Source organism: Anolis carolinensis, chromosome 6 (assembly GCF_035594765.1).
Source record: "Anolis carolinensis isolate JA03-04 chromosome 6, rAnoCar3.1.pri, whole genome shotgun sequence".
In the NCBI taxonomy this organism is placed as follows: Eukaryota; Metazoa; Chordata; class Lepidosauria; order Squamata; family Dactyloidae; genus Anolis; species Anolis carolinensis.
The window spans coordinates 96,753,935-96,773,560 of NC_085846.1; the positions used below are offsets into that span (position 1 = coordinate 96,753,935).

Below are 19,626 nucleotides of genomic sequence, written 5' to 3' on the forward strand. Positions count from 1 at the left end.
AGCTACACATAAGGATGGTAGAATAGCACACAATTCTTCTCAAATAATAGACAATATATATAAGTTCAACAATTGGTCTCAGTGGCATGACTAAGGATGTCCCTAGACAAGACTTTTATACTTCGATACCCTTGCCTAGGTCATCAAATTTTGGCAAAGAGGTATACACTAGTAGTCCTTTTATATTCCTTTTCATCTTGTACTTTCTTAAATATTTTGTTAATATGGAAGAAATGCAAAAGCAAAGAAATGTGTTTTGATTAATATTCATGGGGGCCTATTTGCCCTAACCTACCTGAATGAAATTTGTTAAAACAACAACTTTGAGAATGACTTTATCGCACTAGGGGTCCTTCTACACTTAACTGAATCCTGAAAGGAAGTGGGAAATAATATCCCAGTTCCTCCCAGGATTTAGTCGCTACATCCTCACATTCCTGCTCTTTCCCGGGGGGGGGGGGGGGTGGCACCAGAAGTTGACCTGAGAAGGCATCCACCCTCAACCCACTTTCCTCTAGAAAATGTACCTGAGGGGCCCACCGACAGTGCCAGCCCTTCTGGAGAGCTCTCCTTATGCACAAAAATGATGCAACAGGAGATGGAGAGGAGGAGAATATTCATCAAGATAGCTCTCCGAAGGGAACTGTGCTGCCAGTAGGCCCTCCAGGTCAGTTTTTTTTGTGGGGGGGGGGATTGGGGGGTGGGAGGAAAGGGGGTGGGTGGCATCCCACTCTTTTGGGTTCCAGGAGCCGAAGAACAGGGATCGTTGTGGGGATTGACCCCCGGGACTGTGGAAGCAATATCAGGAGTCAATCCCCATAGGGCTCTCACAGGACTAAGCTAAGGTCCAGATCTTTCCAGGTGTCAAATTGATCAGAAGGAAATAAGGATATCCCAGTTTGCTCCAGATTAATTCAGTTTTACCCGAGGCGTCATTTGGATGCCTCAGGTAAAACAGAAACAGTTCCTGCATTTTGGACCTGTCTGGAAGGGCCCTAAGTTACTATTTCACTGGAGGTGAGCTATCATTGATAACTGATACATATTAGGGAGAGCACCTTTGACACTCTAACTTGCTGATTAGACAATTCAAGGTCCTGTGATTGTATTTCCAGATACCCTAGTAACCCTGCCTTCCAACACCTTCACTGTTTTGAAGCAGAACAGATTTATTGCATTGAGACAGATGATGGGCATGTTACAGCATTGTGAGCTGGGATATCCTTAAGAGAAAGTAGTCAAGGGAAGATGCATGGCATTGTTCAATTCATTCCTAAGGAATACATTGCTAAGACATAGATTTAATTTGGTTCGTTCCTTTAAAAAAATAGGTTTTGTGTTTAAGTTTGAAAGAAAAGTGGATAATTGTTTAAAGCCTCAAAAAAAGATAAAATTTTAATTTCTCTTTCTGACAACATTCCAAATTAGGCCTAAATTGGGAACAACAAACAGGCAGTCCCCAAATTACAAACATCCAACTTACATCCAACTTCTAGTTACAAATGTGAACAGCACATGCCCAACCTTTTGCAGTATTTGAAAATGTTTAAGCATATATATACACAGGTAAAAATAACAATATCAACCCAAGTTGCTTTTAAAACAGGACTCCAGGCAAATTCTGTTTTTTAATTTTTCTTTAGTGTGGTGTGGAGTTAAAGCCACTGTGAGATTTTTTTTTACTGCTGTCTGTATCCTCATAAGAAATATGTAATCTCACTTCTTGTCTGTGAGACGACAGGAAGTGAGAGGAAATCTATCCCTGGGAAGGGAAATTCACTCTTGAAAAAGTTACCATGGGGAAAAAGTCTCTCCACTGAGGCTTTATCACCAATCCCTATTTCCACAACAAGCCTCAGTGGCCCTTTTGCCGGATTGTTCAAATAAACTTTTCAATAGCTTCGTTCTGTTATATTCTAGCAAAGATGAGGAACGTGTGCCCTTCCAGATATTCTTGAACCATAGTCACTATAATCAGCCACCAAACTTGGCTATGTTTGATGAAGTCCCTTTGGATGTGGAGGGTTGCAATTTTCCATCCCCACATGAAACAAATCTTTTCTTTTTAAAAAATGATAAAATATATCCAGTTGAATTGATCATATCCTATATTGTTCACTTGCAGATGAAAGACATGTAGTTGCCAAATACTTTATGATAAAGTCTTTCTCTATTGTCACTCAGCTTTCCTTATATTGCTTTTGAAAAGCATTTCAACTGAAGCCTGGATTGGACTGAATGATATTAATCAAGAGCAGAGTTTCTTATGGACAGATGGAAGTGGCGTCTACTATACAAACTGGGACAATATTCCCCTAAGGTTTGATGTGAGTTATACCTATAACATCCTCCCATCTTTTGTTCGAAGCAGCATTTTTTCTTGACCTTGTTGTTCTTGGAACACAATCTTGTTTACACTTTTCCAACTGTTCCCAGGGAAAAAAGATTCTGAGAGAAAAATCATCTTCCCTCTCTTCTCTTTCTTGGACACAGTATTCCTGGTCAGACCACACCTGGAATACTGTGTCCAATTCTGGGCACCACAATTTAAGAGATGTTGACAAGCTTGAATATGTCCAGAGGAGGGCAATAAAATGATCAAGGTCTGGAGAAAAAGCCCTATGAGGAGCGGCTTAAAGAGCTGGACATGTTTAGTCTGCAGAAGAGAAGGCTGAGAGGAGACATGATGGCTATGTATAAATATGTGAGGGGAAGTCATAGGGAGGAGGGAGCAAGTTGTTTTCTGCTGCCCTGCAAACTAGGACACAGAACAACAGCTTCAAACTATTCCACCTGAACATTAGGAAGAACTTCCTAACCATGAGAGCTGTTCAGTAGTGGAACTCTCTGCCCCAGAGTGTGGTGGAGGCTCCTTCTTTGGAGGCTTTTAAACAGAGGTTGGATAGCCATCTGTCGGGGAAACTTTGAATGAGCTTTCCCTGCTTCTTGGCAGGAGGTTTGACTGAATGGCCCATGAGGTCTCTTCCAACTATATGATTCTATGATTCCCAAAGCATGTAGCTGTTATGTGATGTTTAGTGATGGTACTACACCCTGAATATGGAATATGTACATCAAAATTTGCAAATAAATTGGTATGGTAAAATGTATGGAATATATACAACAAAATTTTGTCTGCAAGGTAAAACTTTAGAAAATTTGATGCCAAAAGATTTTTTTTTAAATGTGGTTATTTTTTGAGAACAATATTTTTTGGAAAAATTGAGAGGGAGAAATTATGTCTAGACCCTTTACAGATTGAAAGTCAGTTTGTTAATTTAGGAACATAAAAATATTATATAAAAATAGAGGTAAAATGTTGTGATTAATATATTAAATGTACAGTTTATTCAGATAGTAATTACTGGTGGAAGTTAGGCTGGATCTGCACTGCCCTACATAACAGCATCTGATCCCAGATTATCTGCTTCTCCCAGATTATTTGGCAGTGTAGACTCACTTAATGCAGTTCAAAGCAGTTATCTGGGATCAGATCCTGGGATATAGGGCACTGCAGATCCAGACTTTCTCTTTAAAATGTCACTTTTTATGTAGAACCACAAGGTTCTGAATTGTAAGGAGCACCTAGTCATAATCTAACTAATCAGACAAGCCCCCACTCTTTTAGCCTTTAGGAAAGATCTAAAAACATGGCTCTTCCGGTGTGCTTTCGGAGAGTAACTGTTATACACTTCTTTTGTTACTCCCCCCAACATCTATCCTCTAGACTGTTTCTCTATCTTATGTCCCTGTTCCCCATGGTTTTTATTCTTATCTCTTTCTCACCCCAAGTTTTAACTGAGTGTTCATGCGGCCCGCCCTGTTATACTGCTTTTTTGACTTTGTGTTGTACTGTACATTATTATTTATTGTATTGTTTAATTGTATTATGATATGTTGTTTTTATATTTTGCTATATTGTATTGTCCTGGGCATGGCCCCATGTAAGCCGCCCCGAGTCCCCGTTGGGGAGATGGTGGCGGGGTATAAATAAAGTTTTTATTATTATTATTATTATTATTATTATTATTATTATTATTATTATTATTATAACTAGGTTTGTCAATTTGTAAAAATCAGGTAGCAATGATGGCAATAGTAGAAATCATCAATATTAATATTTAAAAATGGTCTTATTAAGAATTCGAAACATACTGTATATACTCGGGTATAAGCCGACCCAAATATAAGATGAAGCACCTAATTTTACCACAAAAAATTTGGGGAAACATTGACTTGAGTATAAGACGAGGGTGGGAAATGCAGCAGCTACTGGTAAATGTCAAAAATAAAAATAAATACCAGCAAAATTACATTAGTTGAGGCATCAGTAGGTTAAATGTTTTTGAATATTTACATAAAACTGTAATTTAAGATAATAATAAGACTTTAATAAGATTAGACTGTCCAACTCTGATTACCTATATACTTGAGTATAAGCTGACCCAAATATAAGCCAGCCAGGACCCTCACTTGAATACAAGCCAAGAGGGGCTTTTTCAGCCCTAAAAAGGGCTGAAAAACTCAGCTTATACTGGAGTATATACGGTATATAAAGCAGTCATTTTCATGAAAAAGTTTAAAAAGTAAAATGAGACAAGAATGCTAGTAGTGAGATATATTGTACATAATCTTAGGCAAGCAAGTGGGCAAGCGAGGGTGGGATGGTGAGTGGGGGGTGGGCAATGAGCACATGCTAGGAGAGAGGGTGCTGTGTGTCCCTTCTGGTACGTGTGCCATAAGTTCGCCACCACTATTCTAGGGTATTGGTCAAAACCAACTGCTTTCCCTTGTTCCCGCTATATTCCACTACATTATGTTTAGCCAGTGTCAGTATCCCCAATCCCATCCTGGAAAGATTTAAACAAATGATGGAGACTGATAGTGGACTATAGTAATCCAGCAGGTCAGTGATGAGATGTGACTTACAGATAATCTGATATTTACAGCATCAAAATGGAAGCAGGGCAAGTAAATAGATAGTGAACCAGATAACCAAGATTACTCTTATTCATTCCCTAGAGTGATTGTGTTTTTATGATGAAAATGCCTGAGAAACTGGTAGGAAAATGGAGAGATGGGAACTGTAATCATGAGAAAAGCTATGTCTGTCAAAGGAAAACTGGTAAGTTTGAAAAGAGATCTATTTCTGGTAGGTTTGCCCCTTATCAATGATGCTTCATTTAAAAGCAAGAACAGAAATCCCATTTGCCAGCACCACCATTATTAATGAAATACAGGACTTCTCTTAGAAGTCTAGTGATTAAGGACCCAATTGAGTAACAGTCTCTAACCTTTATTTAATTTTTTAAAAGAATTTTAAATAGGCCAGTAGACTCCTTGCTAGACATTTAATTAGCCTCTTTGAGAATTGTTAATAAAGTCAATATTATAATTATTATATTTATTTTTACCCCGCTTTTCTCCCATGGGTGGGACTCAAAGCGGGAATATTATTGTCATTTGGGCCTATTTTTGCTTAGATTGAATGTTTATAATTTGGTGAAATTTATATGTTCTATCAAGTTAAAAGATTTTACCTCTTTTTCAGACATTAGGACTTTGGGCTGCTGGAATATTAGGAGACAGTCATAATTTCAGTGTGAAATGATATCAACTCATATTTTTAAAGACTGCATGCAATTTGAATTAAATTTTTCCTTTTCCTTTTATTTGTTTGCTATAGATACTATGTTACCTTACCTCGAAACAACACTTCCGTCCTCTGGTTATACAGTTTACGGCAATAGTAGCTATTCTGTTGTTAGTCCCAAAATGACATGGGAAGAAGCAAGAAAAAAATGTAAATCTGAAAACTCAGAACTTGCCAGCATTTTAAATCCTTATGTCCAGTCATTCTTATGGCTGCAAGTGTTAAAATATAAGGAGCCTGTGTGGATCGGTCTAAACAGCAAGCTGGTAAGAACAAAATGTTCTTCACCCACATCATGGAGTTGTAGTCCGAAAGTTAGAAATTCTGAGAAGATAATGTTAGAGACTTTATTTACAGTAACTAACATTAACATATATTAACAACCTATATAACAAGGAAGGACAACACACACTTCTGTATGCTGGGGATATAGTTCTAGCAGCTGATCCAATAGGTCGAGTGGAGGCAATTCAATTCCAGTATTTTTGAGATATTTACAACATACTATATGTTAAGGCCTCATATATAAGTTGAGGACAGGTTTGGAAGCCAAAATTGTGGACTTTGATAGTTTTGTTAACACATATGTGGAACAGGCATATGTATCTCTTCCTCTGTCTAACCTATCTCTAAGACAGGCATAGGCAAACTTTTCTGCCTTAGGGCCATATTGAGGGCCTGGCCGGGAGGGCTGAGCAAGGAGAGAGTGGTGTTGTTGGATGGGGTGGGCCCATAAGGGGGTAGAGACTGGGAGAGGGTGGAGCTAGTAGGGGGCAGAACAGGGCCTGGGTCATCCTCCGTTCATCCTCATAGCATAAAGACGGGGTCACTTGCCCCATCTTTATGTTGGGAGGAAGGCAGGACATGCAGTGACTGCCCCGATCCTCCTCCCCGATCCTCGGGCTGTCCTCTTGGCATTATGCCAGGAGGAAGTCGAGACAGCCGGTGACTGAGAGTGCTCCTGAGGGTTCTTAGTCATCACATGCCTTCCTTGAGCAGTCCTCCTGGCATAAGGATGCAGCCACTCGCACCATCCTTATGCCAGGAGGAGGGCGAGACACAGTGGCTGAGAGCATTCTAGATGACTCTCAGCTGCTGCAAGCCAGTGTCCTTAGCCAAGAGCACAGAGTAAATGAGGAGGGCCTGAGGTAAGCACCTTGGTAGCCGTATTCGGCCCTCGGGCCTAAGTTTGCCCGTGCCTGCTCTAAGACATTAAACAAGGAAGCAGAAGAATTAAAAGGAAACTTTGCTAGATCCTATTGATGTTTTGTGTCCCCATTTTTAAAAATCAATCAAAAAGTCATTTCTAAGGCAAAGAGAACTTTCATGTGTATTATACTTGTAGACCAATGATCAATACAAATGGATAAGTGGTTGGAGACTGATGTATACCGCCTGGGCTGCTGAAGAGCCGAAAGAGAAAACTGCCTGTGTCTACTTGGACCTCGATGGTCACTGGAAAACAAGCCCTTGCAATGAAACGTATTTCTCTGTCTGTGAGAATTATCATGGTAAGATTCTTAGATCTTTAAATGCATAAAGGAAATAGACAAGGAAGGTTCTCAGTATGACAAAGTACAAAAAAAATAGAAACACAAGAAGGGAGAAAGAACTATGTTAGTAAAATCTTTCTATAACTGTTTCTTATAAAATGATTTTTTAAAATATTTCTTTTTGTTATAGGTATAATTCCAACAGAGGCTCCTGAACTCCCAGGAAGATGTCCTGAATCAAAAGAATCCCACAGAGCTTGGATTCCTTTTCGGGCACATTGCTATTCTATATATCAAATCCGTACAAGCTGGGCTGGAGCATCCATGAGATGTTTTCATTTAGGTGTGTCATAATTTAAATTAGATCATATTAACTATACTGTTTCATGCTAGGGAATTCTTAAATAACTTGTATTTTTTTACAATTTTATATTTAAAAATACTTTAAAGGTATGCTTCTCACCTTGCATCTCCTCCATTCTCTTTCTTGCAATGTCTTCTTCTACTTTTTCTGTTTCCCAATGAAATTTTAATCCTCTGCTTCAAATTGAGCAATGTCATCACTTGTCTGATATATGAATGATTTAATTTTTATTCCTCCTACTTTAGGAAGAGTACAGTAAGCAAACATAGCATCAGAAGCATACTGGCCTTGCCCTTTTGAACATTCTTCAAATTATCAACTACATGCATTTCTTATTTTTCTACCTAGCAAGGATGACAACTTGTTTGAGCATTGGACAAGGGCTCCGAGGGCCCTACTACACTGACATTTAAACCATGTCATCAAACCAGATAATTCACATTATCTGCTTTGAACTGGTATATATTAGTCTACATTGCCATATAATCCAGTTCAAAGCAGATAATCTGGATTTTATATGGCAGTGCAAAAGAGGCCTGAGAGACCACACTTTGAATCCCTGGTTAGCCATGAAAATGTGTTGAATTATCTTGAGTTAACTCTCTCAGCCTCAGGGGGAAGGCAAAGACAAACCCCCTCTAAAAAAACTCTTGCCAAGAAAAGCCCATAATAGGATGGCCTTAGGGAAATGATAGAAGGCACACAAGAAGGACCCCAAAGCAATGTGATTTAAAAACAAAAAACAATCCACCAAGATCTTCCAGAGAAAGAGCAACCCCATACAGAAAACCTTCAGAACATGTTGCAATCCCAATTCCATCTTGAGTTTTAGGATAACCAAAAGAATTTCTGTCTTGTGTGGACCGCATTTTAACTTGTTCACCCACACCTAGTCCCTAGTCATTACATTTAGATCTGGACAGTGATTCAATGATTGGAGTAATATAGATAGGTATTTATCATCATCTTGAAGAACCAACCAAAATTCTGGAAGAGTCCTCCCACTGGTTTCATGTAAATATAAAAAAATTAGTGGACAATAATAAAGAATTTCATAGTCTGGTGGCCAATTGCCATAGCAATGAACGACAGTTCCCAGCAGTGCTTACTGGTTTAACCAGAAAGGACCTGAATCATAACAAACAATGCCTCTAAGTCCGATTCGAGCTAAATTATTCATGATAGATGGAATGTGAAAGACTCTGGAATTGATAAAAATTTTATTTGTTTTTTATCAGGTTTTTTGGAATGTAGATACACTTGGAGTGCTATCTGTATATTTGCCCTGTATAATTGGTTATTGCTGCTCCATGTCCTTCCAAGCACCATGTGAGCAGAACATTACATAAGGAATTTTTTGATGGGGAGGGGTGATGATGAGGGCATAAGAACTGGGTTGTTGTGTATTTTCTGGGCTGTATGGCCATGTTCAAGAAGAACATGGCCATAAAGTCCGGAAAACACACAACAACCCTGTGATTCCGGCCATGAAAGACTTCGACAACAGCCTAAGAACCCTTTTTAACACTTAAGAACAAGGATAATGTGTTATATTTTGTGAGTAATAAAATAAATTTTTATTATTTTTATTATTTTTATTATTAAGTTTAAAATATTATAGGATAGTATGGCCGGACATCCATCTTTCAGCAGGGTCTCATTGTGTTTTCCTGCTAGGCAAGTGATTGAACCAGATGGTCATTTTTGTCTCTTGAAACTTGATATGATTGTAGGATCATCTTAGAGGACATTTAAAGATATTTTTATTTTAAAGATAAGTCTTTAATTTAAAAATATAAATAAATAACTGCTTTCTGTTTTTTGTTTTTTTATCAGGTGGCACTTTGGCTTCCATAGAAGATATAGCTGAAATGCATTTTTTGCTGGAACATACCCATCAATTCACTGACATGAGCTTTTGGATAGGGCTATTTAGAAATGTGGAGGGTAATTATTTGTTTAACTTTCAATAACAGTAATAAATAAATAAATAAATAGATTTATTTGTATTCCACCCTATCTCCCCATGGGGACTCAGGGTGGATTCAAACATACAATAGCAGACATTCAATGCCTCCATAAAACAAATACTGACATAAAATCCCAGAAAAATCCCACATATGAAAATAACATTAAGACCTAACATCTCAATGTTCAATATGTGTCAATATGTATCTGTGCCAACAAATGTTAAATTATGATGCAAATTTTGTAGACAGAATTGTGCAAGCGATTGTACTCCAATTTGGCTGCGGTTTCTCAACAAATATTCAGAAGGAATCTGATTTATTTTCTAAAAGTTCTATCTTGCCTCATAATATTGCCACAGCAGTAGTACTGATATTGATGATAAAGTAAAAGTCAAGGTTTCTCCTTGATATTAAGTCTAGTTGGGTTCAACTCTGGGGGTTGGTGCTCATCTCCATTTCTAAGCCGTAGAGCCGGAGTTGTCCATAGGTCATGTGGCTGGCATGACTACATGGAGCGCTGTTACCTTCCCACCAGATCTACTCACATTTGCATGTTTTCGAACTGCTAGGTTGGCAGAAGCTGGGGCTAACAACAGGAGCTCATCCCATCCTGTGGATTCAAACCTTCTGGTCAGCAAGTTCTGCTGCTTAGTTGTTTAACTTGCTGTGCCACCTGTGATACTGATAATATATAAACCAATTTTACCATGCTGCCACTTGCAGTTTGGGTCACTTTCCAGTTCTCTATTTTCCAGCACAGGCCATTGCAGAGATTGTTCAGCCTTCCAAATCTATCCACAGACATCAGGAACATAGGACAGTTTTAGATCTACCTGGAGAAAAACTACCATTAAAAAAAGTTTGCAAAAAACGACTAACATAATTAGTTGACTCATACAAAAGAATGCTCAAAATAAATCTGCTCAGTTCATATGAGCATATTCATAGCAGTCAACAAGTCTCATTGCAGAGTATGTACACAATTGCATTAGGTGTCTGTCTGCTGAGGAATCCTCAGTTTTGCGAGAACTCTTTTCTGTGACAGAACTCTGGTGCCACGATAAACTACAAATCCTAGAATTCCAGAGGATGGTATCTTGGGAGTTAAAGTGGTGTCAAGGGAGTCAGGAATGATCTCCCTGTCTTCCTTACAAACGCACAAACATGACATACACATTGCCCACAATTAAAAAAAAAACCGTGAGAAGAAATAAGTTGATGTATCCTTTAAAAATAATTTTCAATATCCATTTACATCTAATGTGATTTCATTTTCCTTTATGGTAATTCTTTTTATAATTAGGAGAATGGATTTGGCTAGATAACACCGAATTGGATTTTGTAAACTGGAAAAATGAACCACCTGAGACACAGTCTTCATACTTCCATAGTTATGACGGGAGGGGTGATATTCGTTTTCTGGATCAATGCATTTTTATGAATGGCCACAATGGGGAATGGAATGGTGAAGGCTGCAACTATCCACAGAGGGGATTTATCTGTAAAACACCAAAGAGTAAGTCTTAAATTTGTATATACTGTACTGGATTTAGTAATAACTAATACAAAGCAGTATCCTGTTAGAGATTAGACTTGAACTGGCATATGAAATTAGGGCATAGCCAGATGAAGGCACTTTAAACTAGTAGATAGAAATTACAGTGCGGCTGTTTTACCTTCTTGTCCTCTACTGATTTTCTGTGGCGGGGGGAAAAGGCAGTGGAAGTAACAGTTGAAAAACAAGGGAGGTTCAGTCATTAAGGATGTAATTGATTAAGTCCTGTAATATTGTTTGGGAACCGTGATGGCAGAAACATGAACATGATGACTGATGAACATAGGGAAAGGTGTGTCCCATTTAACAGTGGACTATTTATTGGAAATCTTTTTTTTAAATGATTTTTATTAAGGGATTTTAATTTGGAACAGTTGGGATTCTAAAGGTAAAGTATAGTAGGGGGTTGTGGATATAGGATTATAGGGGGAGGGATATTAGGGGTAAGGGAAAGGGTTTGGGGATGGGGAGAGGTAAAGATGTTGGGAAAGGGGGTTAAGAAGGTTGGGGGGAAAGGTAGGGTTAAGGAGGGTCTACTGAAAGAAAAAGGGGGGGGTGTTGACTTCCGATCTTCCATCTTCCATTTCATTTTTTCTTTGGTATTCATTTAAGTTCCTTTTAAAAGTATTCTTCCAGTATTGTCCAATGTGTTTCTTTCATGGCTCTTCCAGTGTTTTTCTTTATTAGAAATGTTAGTCTATCCATATTTTTTATATCTATAATTTTTTCTAACCACATTTCTTTAGTGGGAGTACTATTTCCTTTCCAATATAGTAGAGTCTCACTTATCCAAGCTAAACGGGCTGGCAAAACCTTGGATAAGCGAATATCTTGGATAATAAGGAGGAATTAAGGAAAAGCCTATTAAACACCAAAATAGGTTATGATTTTACAAATTAAGCGCCAAAACATCATGTTTTACAACAAATTTAACAGAAAAAAGCAGTTCAATACGCAGTAATGTTATGTTGTAATTACTGTATTTACGAATTTAGCACCAAAATACCACGATATATTGAAAACATTGACTACAAAAATGGTTTGGATAATCCAGAAACTTGGATAAGCGAGGCTTTGATAAGTGAGACTCTACTGTATTTGGCTATTATTATTCTAGCTGCTGTGATGAGGTAGGTAAAGATTTTATCCTTATTATCCCATATTTATTGAAATTCAAATTATTTTCCATATTATGTAATCTTAGCAGGTAAGTTTCTGGTCAGAATTCTAGATCTAATTTTAGAATATTCTTACATTCCCTGTGTATTGTTCTCCAATATTTTGCTATTTCATTACAACTCCACCACATGTGGAAGTAAGAGCCCACCTGTTCCTTACATCTCCAACTCTTATTGTCAAAAATTTTATACATTAACCCTAGTTTTTTTGGTGTTATGTACCATCTATGGAGTGTTTTTAATCAATTTTCTTTGAGATCAGTAGAGAATGTATACTTGATTTTCTTATTCCATATCAATTCCCACTCGCTCATTTTTATCGATCTACCCATATTTCTCGCCCATTGTAACATTGAATCTCTAATCTCCTCTGTTTCTGTTGCCCATTCTAATAATTTATTATATAGAATTGTTATATATTTTATTTTTTTGTAGCAAGTTATCCCAGAAACCGTTGTTTAAATTGAAGCCGATTATTTTATCTGTTTTATATGTTTCTTTTATTTACATACATTGAAACCAAGAGACTTTTTATTAATCTTTTGTATTTCTGCTAATTCTTTAATTTGGGGTGGGTCTTGGTTTGAAGTTTGACACATTAGAATTTCTTTGTATGTCAGCCATTTAATCCACCCATGTAGTCTTCTCTGGTTCGCCTCTAGAGGTGATAACCATAGTGGAGTTTTTACATAAAGATGTCTTTTATACTTTTCCCAAACTTTCATCAGAGTTGATCTAATAAAATGGTTCCCGAATTCTTTTTCTATTTTGACTTTACCATACCATATGTAAACGTGCCACCCTCTTCTTAAATTATAACCTTCTAAAGATAATATTTTTGTTTTTTCCAGTTTTGCCCATTCTTTAACACAAACTAGGGCACATGCTTCATGATATGTTTTAAAATCAGGGAGGCCAAATCCACCTTTTGTCTTGGGTGTGATCATTACTTATGGAAATCTTAACAGTGGACTCCAGCCACCATTACAATTGATAATGGTATTTTCCCCTATAGGAAAGATTTTTTTCTCTTGAACTATCATTTCATTTCCTTTTGTTCTTTGCTGAGTTGTATTCCTACTACATTCTAAATGTTTGAAGTTTTACTTTTGCCTTTTGCCTAAGAGAACAGTAGTAAAGATATAGGTTTCCTTTCATTCCATTAAGTCTAGTTGTGTCTGAGACTGGGGGTTGGTGCTCATCTCCATTTCTAAGTCAAAGAGCTGGTGTTGTCTGTAGACGCCTCCAAGGTCATGTGGCCGGCATGACTGCAGTAAGCGCCATTACCTTCCCGCCGAAGCGGTACCTATTGATCTACTCAGTTACATGTTTTCAAACTGTTAGGTTGGCAGAAGCTGGGGCTAACAGCAGGAGATCACCCCACTTCCCAGATTTGAACCGCCAACCTTTTGGTCAGCAAATTCAGCAGCTTAGCGGTTTAATCCGCTGCACCACCAAGGGCTCCCAAGAAAACAGTATAGAGTAGGAAATACAAAATCAAATATGTGATTTTGTCACTCTCACGCTTCTTTTATGGCTGGATCTACATTGCTATATAATGCAGTTTGAACTACACTGAATTGCATTATAGGGGTCAAATTGCATTATTGGTCTGTGTAGATTCAGCCTCTGTTTTGGTGGAATCATGGCATATATCTACTGTTGGAAAACTTAAGAGTAGTGCACCAAAACACCTGTGAGGTTAATTATTGAATCATACTTTGTGATATGCATGTTCTGTCTCTTGAAATGACAAACTGAAATGGCAGTTGCTGCTCACTCTCCTTTTCAAATGGTGTGATCTCCTTAGAGCACACCCTAGAATTGCCCCAGTTCTCCCCTGAACAACAGTTTTCTTATTAGGGACTGTCTGGTGTCCCTTCACACTAATCTAACCCCGTTGGCTTTTAGCTTTATTATTGTTATGCTTCCAGATAGTGTACAGCTGTGCTTTTCGTCATATGCTTTCCAACATTTTTAAAAAAAGAGAAATTCCTCAGATAGGAAGCCAAAATCCTGCAGTTTAAATGAGAGGGTAATGGAGCTATCCCTCTCCCCAAATTAGGAAATGTATGCATGTCAGTCCGATCTGTGTATTCAAAACATAGGCTCATTTATTAACCTTTGATGTGCTCTAAACTCTAAAATCAAATATGATTCCCAGTGGCGCAATGGGTTAAACCCTTGCGCCAACAGGTTGGCGATTTGAATCTGGGGAGAGCGGGATGAGCTCCCTCTCTCAGCTCCAGCTCCCTATGAGGGGACATGAGAGAAGCCTCCCACAAGGATGTTAAAACATCAAAACATCTGGGCAACCCTTGGGCAATGTCTTTGCAGATGGCCAATTCTCTCACACCAGGAGCGACATGCAGTTTCTCAAGTCGCTCCTGACACACACAAAAATCACTAAACTCTAGCATCATAATGGAAATAAGTGATCAGAATTGTGAATTTAACTAAAACAATGGTCTTGTGCTTTTATTCTGCCATTATTATTCTGGAAATATTTGTTTTAGAAATTTCTCAGAACTCTGTACTTTGCTGCAAGATATCTGAAGTGCAATATGATTCCTTTTTTTATTATTTTGCAGTTCTTAATGAACAAACTGAACAGCGTACAAACGATAAAGGTAAGTCTATTTATTAAAAATAGTCCAGTTCAAACGATCAACATTTGTAAGATTCATGCCACTCATAATAGGAAGGAGGTTTAGTTTCATGAAAAAAGCCAATAGGGTTTATGGGAAAAGCTGAAAAGAAAGTAAAAAGGGAAGATACCCATCTAAATTCTTATGCTCAAAATTGACATACGGTGTTCTAATCAATGAAGAAGTGGCAACTAGGAGAATGAGACAGATAACGCTTTTGGCTTTGAGGACATTGGGGGTTTGTGTGAATTTTTTATGGATTTAATTGGTTTTGAATGGATTGAACTATTTGTAGTAGTCCCTGGTTTAATTATGTTTTAGTGTTTATATGTTTTAGGTTTTAAGTTGTATATTGCACTGCTTCTTAAACTTTGGGTCCTGAATGGGATCCCCTAACCCCAAATGGTGTCCCCTAAGCTCAATGTAGGGATGATGAAATTTTTTGACACAGTAAAAGGTTTCTGATTGCCACCCATTTACACAAATCTGTTAACAACATGCAATGTATACAGAGAACTTTGCAGAAAATGCTTTAACTATATACAACAAAAAGCAAAAATGGCCTGTTTAGCAAGCCTTGCAAATGCTGGTTTATTCTCAGATTTTTTAAAAGTTTTACCTATTTTATATACCTAGACACCTGGGTTCACATGAAGATTTTATAGGCGGAAAACAATCATGAGTGGAAAAAGTTCAAGAAGCCCTGGTATATTGTATCGTTTTAGTATTGTTCGCTTTTAAGAGCGAAAAAGTGGAGTAATAATAATTTGTTGTCAAAGGCTTTCATGGCCAGAATCACTGGGTTGCTGTGAGTTTTCCAGGCTGTATGGCCATGTACCAGAAGTATTCTCTCCTGACGTTTCTTTTTCCCACCCGGGACATTCCGCAGATATATAAACCTCACTTGCCTCGTTTCCAACAGACCACACAACCTCTGAGAATCCTGCCATAGATGTGGGCGAAACATCAAGAGAGAATACCTCTGGAGCATGGCCATACAGCCTGGAAAACTCACAGTAACCCAATAATAATACTAATTGTTCAGCTGCACTGCAGCAGTCAACATTTTTGGGACTAGATACCTTCACAGCCTACTAAACCCCAAGGGTAATCTGTGAATATTTCAAGAAGTACCAGATCTTCTCCTATATATGTTCAGGTTGTGATCACTTTGCCTTCACTAATTATGTAATAATAATAATAATAATAATAATAATAATAATAATAATAATAATAAAAAAACTTTATTTATACCCCGCCACCATCTCCCCAACGGAGACTCGGGGCGGCTAACATGGGGCCATGCCCAGAGCAGTACAATATAATAAAATATAAAAACAACATATCATAACACAATTAAAACAATACAATAAATAATAATATACATTACATCAAGAAATCAAAGAACCAATAAAAACAAGGGCAGGCCGCATGAACACAGAGATAAAAACTCGGAGTGAGAGAGACAAAGGAGTACACCACAGGGGACAGGGACATATGGAGGTGGAGCAGTCTAGGGGATAGATGTTGGAAGGGAGTAACAAAGAAATATATAGCAGTAATTACTCACCAAAAGCACAGCGGAAGAGCCATGTTTTTAAGTCTTTTTAAAAAGCTAACAGAGTGGGAGCTTGCCTGATCTCAAGGGTTTTAGCTTTTGGTGCACACATTCAAGTACACCAAATACTGTACCAGCTAATCTGTCTGGGAAAGGTTTTTCCCCCCAGTAATATGAAGAGGTCAGCATTTTACCATTATATAAGAGATTTAATGGTTTGAATGTACTTTTTTCATCCATAGAACAAGCAGAGGTCCCTGCACAACCACATGGCACAACTGTGATAGTTGTTTTCCTAGCTATGCTGATCCTCATGGGTGCAGGCGTTGCAGCCTATATTTTCTACAAAAAACAAAGAAAACAACAACAAAATGCTGCTGGGTTTAACAACTCCTTGCATGAGGACAATGTGATTATCCTCCAGAATGACAAAGAATTACTTGTGAACAACAAAGCAGGAGATTAACAGGTCTTTGTGCAATCCCATTGAACACAGTAGGACTGTAAAAGTAAAAGGGCATATCTTTGCACTGTTTATATACTTATATTCATATAAGTAAGCATTTGGAAAATATTCATTTTAAGCAGTATCTCTCTTCAATAGGATGGAGAATCACTGGGAGTTACAAGAATTTCGCTGGCTCATTGGGGGAGGAGGGGTGTACGTATGTGTGTATGTATGTATGTTAAAAACATTTCATCTAAAACTCATCAAAGCACTTCAAAATCATTACTGATTATTTATCTGCATTGGGTTTCCCTTTTGCACCTCCTGACCTGTTACACATATGTATGGGACTTCTGTCCAAATGGGAAAAGCCTGGATATAGGTGGTGGGTTTTGCCCTAAATGTTGAAGGTCATGGAGTCCCTAGGATTGTTGAAAAACAGCTTTGGGTTGTACCCTGTTTCCCCGAAAATAAGACTTCCCCTGAAAATAAGACCTAGTAGAGATTTTGCTGAATTGCTAAATATAAGGCCTCCCCTGAAAGTATGACCTAGCAAAGTTTTTGTTTAGAAGCATGTCTGCCAAACAGAACACCAGAGCATGCAGGATTGGTAAATGTATGTACCGTAGATTGTTGTACATGGAAATAATGGTAGTAGTAAGAAATTCTTGATAGGATTCAGTTTGTTTGGTCAAGCTGGTTTGTGATGACAACTACTATACAGTTTACAATAAATGTTCATTTTTCGTTCAACAATAAATGTGAATTCTTCTTCATGGAAAAATAAGACATCCCCTGAAAATAAAATCTAGCACATCTTTGGGAGCAAAAATTAATATAAGAACTTGTCTTATTTTCAGGAAAACACAGTATGTATTGTGAGCCCACATTCGATCTGCAACAAAGCTCACAGTGAAAAATGTTTTGATGCAGAACGGCTGTTCAATGAAAAATTAAGTTATAAAGAGTATTTTCAAACTAAAAATAATATTTTCAAATTAAAAATTAAGGTCCCTCTTTCTTCTTTAAAAAGAACTCTATGGTTCTTGGTGTGATGTGTACAGAAGTCTGCTTCTGCCAGCATAGAGATGCTACTCTACTTTTGGTAACTGCTGTGCAAAGTTTACAGCTAAATGTTATTCTGTATTTCCTGAAATATTACAGTGGAATATTTAGTCTCCGGGGTCTTTCAGTTCTGCCCACCATATATCCCTCCATCCATTTCACATGGGCATATTTCACTCTGAAGCATTTCAAAGGAAACCACGCTATCAAGGGTGAAATAAGAAAGCACATTAGTATTGGTTCCCCAAGTCTTCTTGCATTGCTTGTAGACGGTTCCTTTCCCCAGGGAAGATAGCATTAAAACAGCACATGCATTAATAAATCATGGGAAGTGAGATAATGAATCATGGGAAATGAGATTATGAATCAGTAAGAAGAAAAGCCCAAAGGAAATTGGTAGCATTAAAATCCCACTCAGTACACATGTTTTTTGGATGGGACCAATATTGCAACCTGCCTTGACATCAAAAATAAAAATCGACAAGCATTCACTGCTCTACTACCTTACTTTCACAATAGCAATGCACTTTGGAGCATAGGAGATAGAGACATATTTTAGGAGGGTTTTTTTAAAACTTGGAATTATATTGCTTATGTCCTTGCCATACAGTTTAATCATAATTAAAAGGAATAAAAAGTACAGGTATAAATGGATACCTGTGTTGTACAAACTACAGTTTGTACATGAGAACGAACAAATGATATCAACTCATGGAGGAAAGGCTTAATATAAATCAATTATGATACTGCTTTCTTTTCATTTTTAAACATATTTTTGAAATATTTCAGTTCCATTAGGTTTTTTATGACTTTTGTCTAGTTTATTCTTATGCTGTGCTGTTTACTGGTGTTTTTGTATTATTTCCTCATTTGTGGGGAATATGTTTTTAAAAGATGGTACAAAAATATTGAAATAAACTTCTATACAGCTTCAAGAAAAGTCTGATGTTGTAAAAGGTGGATTTATCTCAAATTCTGAGTCACAGCTTTGCAGTAATGTTACAATGTACCTTGTCATGACACTGGTTTCTTGTCCATGTGACATCGTGTATCAGCTATTGGTGATGAGGATAAGATGAGCCACTAAGCCAAAATAAAGTACAATAGTATAAACTAGATGTTGCAGAGCAGGAGGAAGGAGCTGGCACAGATTTGCTGTTGGTGGTTCCCACTTCACTCAATTAATTTGAACAATGTTCAAGGATACAGAGAGATATAAGCAAAATCAGCATCGCATTCCTGCTCCTGTTGAATTTCACGAGCTGTTTGGAATTACTGTGGGAATGTAGGTGAAAAAGTAGAATATTAATTCCTATTTATATTTTATTACAATATTAAAAAGTAAATTACAAAATACAGTAGAGTCTCACTTATCCAACATAAATGGGCTGACAGAACGTTGGATAAGTGAATATGTTGGATAATAAGGAGATATTAAGGAAAAGCCTATTAAACATCAAATTAGGTTATGATTTTACAAATTAAGCACCAAAACACCATGTTATACAACAAATTTGACAGAAAAAGTAGTTCAATATGCAGCAATGCTATGTAGTAGTTACTGTATTTACGAATTTAGCACCAAAATATCACGATGTATTGAAAACATTGACTACAAAAATGCATTGGATAATCCAGAATGTTGGATAAGTGAGTGTTGGATAAGTGAGACTCTACTGTACATCAAAATGGGG

General features: G+C 37.5%; 1 protein-coding gene across 1 annotated transcript in view; it reads left to right on the top strand.

Annotated features, from left to right (window-relative positions):
* LOC100553319 (macrophage mannose receptor 1) overlaps positions 1–18,875 on the top strand; it is a 43,640-nt gene extending 24,765 nt beyond the window's left edge. The window contains exons 22-30 of the mRNA XM_016994302.2: positions 2,185–2,327; positions 5,023–5,125; positions 5,687–5,919; positions 6,999–7,164; positions 7,337–7,489; positions 9,347–9,457; positions 10,784–10,996; positions 14,805–14,843; positions 16,662–18,875. Of these exons, the coding sequence (XP_016849791.1) occupies positions 2,185–2,327; positions 5,023–5,125; positions 5,687–5,919; positions 6,999–7,164; positions 7,337–7,489; positions 9,347–9,457; positions 10,784–10,996; positions 14,805–14,843; positions 16,662–16,885 (1,385 nt within the window). The 3' untranslated portion in view covers positions 16,886–18,875. The remainder of the gene's footprint in view (positions 1–2,184; positions 2,328–5,022; positions 5,126–5,686; positions 5,920–6,998; positions 7,165–7,336; positions 7,490–9,346; positions 9,458–10,783; positions 10,997–14,804; positions 14,844–16,661) is intronic.
* The last annotated feature ends 751 nt before the right edge of the window (positions 18,876–19,626 follow it).